Source organism: Cherax quadricarinatus, chromosome 56, assembly GCF_038502225.1.
Source record: "Cherax quadricarinatus isolate ZL_2023a chromosome 56, ASM3850222v1, whole genome shotgun sequence".
Taxonomy (NCBI): domain Eukaryota; kingdom Metazoa; phylum Arthropoda; class Malacostraca; order Decapoda; family Parastacidae; genus Cherax; species Cherax quadricarinatus.
In genome coordinates, this window is record NC_091347.1 from 18241540 (window position 1) to 18247539 (window position 6000).

Here is a 6000-nt window from a genome sequence, read left to right on the forward strand (position 1 = left end):
CTTTACACATGGGCGACCTTGAAAAGCATTCTTATTTTACAGTTGTGTTGGTCTCGCCTCTGCCCTAAACACACACACACGCATATATATATATATATATATATATATATATATATATATATATATATATATATATATATATATATATATATATATATATATATATATAATGGTAGGTATTCTAAAATATACTAAATCATATAATATTGACTTACGAACTCGTAATGACACGATTGCAAACAAACCATACCACGGGCCGGGTTAGAACCTGCGATCAGAGAGTCTCAAAACTCCAGTGGCTAACGCGACGGTCTGGAGTTTTGAAACTCTCTGATCGCGGGTTCTATCCCCACCCGTGGTATGGTTTTATATAATATTCGACAGAGGACAGGAAAGGCGTCTCCTGACACGGGTCTGAATCATTTAGACGACCCATTTAATATTGAACACATAAGTGAGGTAACAGGATAAGTGTTTCCTGACGCGGGTCTTAGTCATAGGATGACCAGCAGCTGGAGATTTTGGTCATCTGACCGAGGCCTTCCACTGGCTTACCCATCCACCCCTTTAAAAATTATAACTATAATTATAACTATTTTTAATGTTAATCTGTAAACACACATGGCACACTGTGTGTAATAACATTGTGCGTTGTTGTACAGGTGGAGGGACTGCAGGCTGGACGCAAGTATGATCTTATTATCACCGCCTACAATGAGAAAGGTTCTAGTGTCCCCGCCCATGTCACCGTCTCCAGCACCGGTGCGAACGGTTCTGTCTACCAGCCACACGGTGAGTTAGTGCCATGGTTACCTTACCACACGTTAGGTTAAGTTCATCAGGAAACAGGACAGGTGTTTCCTGACGCGGGTCTCAGTCATATGATGACCCGCAGCAGGAGGTTTTGGTCACCTGATCGAAGCCTTCTACTGGTTTACCCGTCCACACCATTAAAAATTATAGTTATAATTATTATTATTTTGTTTACCTTACGAAAGTATTGTTGGAATTTCTTTTTTTTTTTTTTTTTTTATTCGCCGGTATTCTCCCGGCCCGGGTCTTTTCCAAGTAGTGGTGACCCGGCCTTGGCTCCCTATCTGGGGAGTGTCTCGAGACTTAAGTCTCCCATGGGAGGAGGTACAAGTACCTCCTCATCTTTGGGACCAAGTGTCCCCAGGCCTAGCCACAGTCCCCGCCCTCACGGGGCTCGTAGGGAGAAGCTAGGCCTCTGGTCTGCCATCTACCCCGCCTCGAAGGGGCTCGTGGGGATGGCAGCCTTATGAGCTGCAGATGGTAGCAAGCTCAAGCCTTTTATCTTTGTTTTTTGGAATTTCAAGAACTGAGAATTAAAACGTCAAAATATAAAACCTCACGTTGCTCTGGAAGGTTAAATATGTATTAAAAAATATATTTTCTATTGTTTTCTATGTTCATTTTAGTTTTTCACTGTTATTTTATTTTTGCTATTTTTTGTTAAGCGAGAGAAAATCCCTAGAGAAAATTCTTTTTTACCTGCCCTCAGACGGACCTTCCGAAGCGGAAGTTCGCGACGGCGGCAAGAACGGCGGCGGCAGCGCCATCGGCGGCAGCAGCAGTGGCGTCAGTGGTGGCGGCAGCGGCGGCGGCGGCGTCAGCGGCGGCAGCATCAGCAGCGGCAACAATAAATACCTGAGCGTCCTGGCTATGCCTTCGCTAGTGCCCGCCGCTCTGGGCGTCGGGGCAGGCCTCGTCATCATCATCATCGTCCTCATCGTCCTCATCACGTTCCGCACGCGGCTACCCCGCCGCGGTCACCACCCTCACTGCCGCCACCCGCCGCCGTCCCCGCCCTGCCACCCGGACACACCCACCCAAGAGACCGAACCAGAAGAGGACTCGCCGAAGTTGTCCAAGTCTCCTTCACTCAGTCACCGCCACAGCTGTCTCGAGCGAGACACACAGGTACACACAATCCTACAATTCACAACTAACCCACAAAGTCATAATACCGTGGCTGCTACAGTTCACAACTAATTCACAGTCACAATACCGTAGCTGCTATAATTTACGACTAACCCATAAAGTCACAATACCGTAACTGCTATAATTCACGACTAACCCACAAAGTCACAATACCGTAACTGCTACAATTCACGATTAACCCACAGAGTCACAATACCGTAACTGCTACAATTCACGACTAACCCACAAAGTCACAATACCGTAACTGCTACAATTCACGATTAACCCTCAAAGTCACAATAACGTAACTGCTACAATTCACGACTAACCCACAAAGTCACAATACCGTAACTGCTACAATTCACGATTAACCCACAGAGTCACAATACCGTAACTGCTACAATTCACGACTAACCCACAAAGTCACAATACCGTAACTGCTACAATTCACGATTAACCCTCAGTCACAATACCGTAGCTGCAACAATTCACGACTAACCCTGCAAAGTCACAATACCCTGGGTGCAACAATTCACAAACTAACATTCACTTTGAAAAGGTAACTTTACCTGACGTTAGAGTTAGTCGTCAACAATGAACGACTCCTCTACACAAATAACCCGCACATAAAAGAGAGAAGCTTACGACGACGTTTCGGTCCGACTAGGACCATTGACAGTCACACTGTGACTTTGTCAATGGTCCTAGTCGGACCGAAACGTCGTCGTAAGCTTCTCTCTTTTATGTGCGGGTTATTTGTGTATTGATCCAGTCACGGTATTGTGCCTTTTTGTTATTTAACGACTCCTCTGACAAAGCTTCATGCCAGGGGACTGTTTTTTCCTTGACGAATTAACTAACGATAGAGATGGTTTAAATAAGTCTCCGTTACCTGAGTACATGAGTGTGAGTAGCTTCTAACACATTACTTTCAGCAGTGTACCTGATTTCCCACCAGGGCAGGGAAATTTGATGCCCATCAGAACAATCGCCAGTAACTGCCTTTACACACGAGACGGCAGATGGGGGAATGGACAATATGCAAATGACCAGCATGCAAACCCCCATTAGACAAGATCTAATTGACCAGTATTCAGCTGTGTAATGGTCTAAGGGATGACTGCCCACCCATTAAAGTCATCAGATTTCCATTACATTAACGGTTCCAACTGAAGCAAATTAAAATTCTGGGACGATTATTTTTTTCAGTAGCGGGAAAAATAGGTTTCAGTAAATTCTTTTTATGGGACAAGAAAAAAAAAAAAAAGGTTTACTTTCAGCAGTTAAAAATACTTTTATTTGTATTTCGTGACACGAAACTCGAGTTTTTTTTCCCTTTTTGTTATAATTTATTTAGAGGTAAACTTAACTATTTTTAATTACATATTTGGACTTGTGGTGAACAGCCTCTAATTCTTGGTCCTGTTTTGTATGTGCTCGCCAGTTTATAGTTACTGTGTATGTTCCTGTCTATTAAGTGGTATCAGTAGCGTACGTATTCTTGAAGCTGTTCATGAATCTTGCCTCTACCACTTGATTCTTCAAATCGTTCCACTCTGTGGACACTTTGAAGATGCCGAAATACTGCCTGACGTGTGTGTGTGTGTGTGTGTGTGTGTGTGTGTGTGTGTGTGTGTGTGTGTGTGCGCGCGCGCGCGTGTGTGTGTGTGTGTGTGTGTGTGTGTGTGTGTGTGTGTGTGTGTGTGTGTGTGTGTGTGTGCGTGTGTGTGTGTCACCGAGTTGTGCTTGCCGCGGGGAGGTCGAGTCACAGCTCCTGCCTCCCCACCAGGTTGAGTCTGAGAGCGACGCTGACCCTGACGTGATCCCGCTGCAGGAAGGCTGCAGACCGCCCGACACCGATTCGGCGGCGTCTATCCTGCTACCGCCCGACCGATACCAGTATGCTCCCATCCCCGCCCGCGTTCCTGTGAGTATCTTCTATTCTCTCTCTCTCTCTCTCTCTATACAAATTATATATATATATATATATATATATATATATATATATATATATATATATATATATATATATATATATATATATATATATATATATATATATATATATATATATATATATATATATATATACATGTATATATATTGTATACACAGTCCTTTATATTTTTTTCTATCTATGCATTGTACTATCATTAAATGATCAGCAACCCATTCTATCCCTCCAGGCTATCCCTCGTTACGGCGGGGTAGGGACGGCATCCCCTGCTGCAGGAACCAAGATAGGGGACACCCCTTCTAGCTTCCCTTTGCCTTACGACACGGCGGAGACGTACAGTGCCAAGTGCCGGCACGTACAGGTCTCCACGCTGCCCAGAGCCATGCCACACCCGCCGGGGAGAAAGTGCCGCCAGACTACCACCGTCAATCCCCACCAATTCCCCCCAGTGGGGATAGAAGGGGGTCTCCTGCCTCCCCCGCCTCCGGTAGAGTACCAGAACTCCAGGAGTAAGCGCGGGTCCTTGTGTGGTAGTCACCCGGCCTGCGAGGACACTCCCACCACTCCACTCCTAGCCAAGCGAGAAAGCTCAGTATGATATTCTGTATGATACTCGTTATAATACTGTATGAGCTGAGTATAATATACACAGTGTGAGCTCAGTATGATACTTAGTATGATATTCAGAATAATACAGAGTATGAGCTCAGTGTAATATACATAGTATGATACTCGGTATGATACACAGTATTACAGAATGAGCTCAGTATGATACTAGGCACGATACTCAGTATGATACATAGTGTGGGTTCATTATAATGCACAATATGATACTCAGTATGATACACAGTATGATACTCAGTATGATACACAGTATGAGCTCAGTATGATACACAGTATGAGCTCAGTATGATACTAGGCACGATACTCAGTATGATACATAGTGTGGGTTCATTATAATGCACAGTATGATACTCAGTATGATACTCAGTATGATACACAGTATGATACTCAGTATGATACACAGTATAATACTCAGTATGATACACAGTATGAGCTCAGTATGATACACAGTATGAGTGAAAGGGGAGTTAAAAATAAACACCTTTTTGATACATAATTCCTATATTATACTGGACACAGGTGTACTTTTTTGATGGCTACATAGAAAAAAATATATAATACTTTTGTAACATTTGTACTAAGGCCTTTTGTGTCGCTGGAGTGAGAGACACTTGAAAGATAGAGAGAAAGAGAGAGACAATCATTTTCTATATTGCAAGTACAAAGGAGTAACAAAAGAGAGAGAGAGAGAGACTGTCTCGTGATTGATTTTGGTAATAAAGATTTGATGAGAGCTATTTCACTGTCTTTTTATTGTGAGTATATATATATATATATATATATATATATATATATATATATATATATATATATATATATATATATATATATATATATATATATATATATATATATATATATATTATATATATTATATATATTATATATTATATATTATATATATTATATATATACATATACTATATATATAATGTAAAGGGAAAACCTGAGTAATAATCTTCGTGTGGGAGCGCTAAATTCTCAAGGGTCATACAACGCCTAGGGGTTGAAAGGGAGGCTAAGTATGTTGGATCCAAGGAAAGGGAGGATTACTCCAGTTCCTTGTATCAAGATCCATTACTATAATGAAGATTATTATTATTATTATATTCATTATTATTGTTAATGAAAAAAAACAAGAAAAAGCATATTTTGAATGCTTTTTTGGACGTTTCAAAGGATACCGAATTTTTTACAATGTGTAACGTAAATAAAATAGTTTACGTTACATTGCGAAGAAAAACGATAAATGAAAAAGTCACCAATTCTATATAAAACAATTAGTTAAAAACAATAAATAAATAAATTGACAGTTTGGAAAATTTCGATTTTATAATTGTCAAATAATGTTTCTGTAAAATAGAAAAGTATTTTGAAAATATTGAATATTTATATAATAAAGCAAAATATAGATAGCAAAAAAAAAAAAAAATTAGCATAAGAACAAAGCAAAAGCGGCATCTTTTTGGCCTAGCTTC

General features: G+C 40.9%; 1 protein-coding gene across 2 annotated transcripts in view; it reads left to right on the top strand.

Annotated features, from left to right (window-relative positions):
- LOC128700683 (nephrin-like) overlaps positions 1–5250 on the top strand; it is a 234266-nt gene extending 229016 nt beyond the window's left edge. For both annotated transcript variants that reach the window (XM_053793987.2, XM_070097121.1), the window contains 4 exons: positions 663–792; positions 1523–1941; positions 3731–3868; positions 4128–5250. In XM_053793987.2, the coding sequence (XP_053649962.2) occupies positions 663–792; positions 1523–1941; positions 3731–3868; positions 4128–4496 (1056 nt within the window). In that variant the 3' untranslated portion in view covers positions 4497–5250. The remainder of the gene's footprint in view (positions 1–662; positions 793–1522; positions 1942–3730; positions 3869–4127) is intronic.
- The last annotated feature ends 750 nt before the right edge of the window (positions 5251–6000 follow it).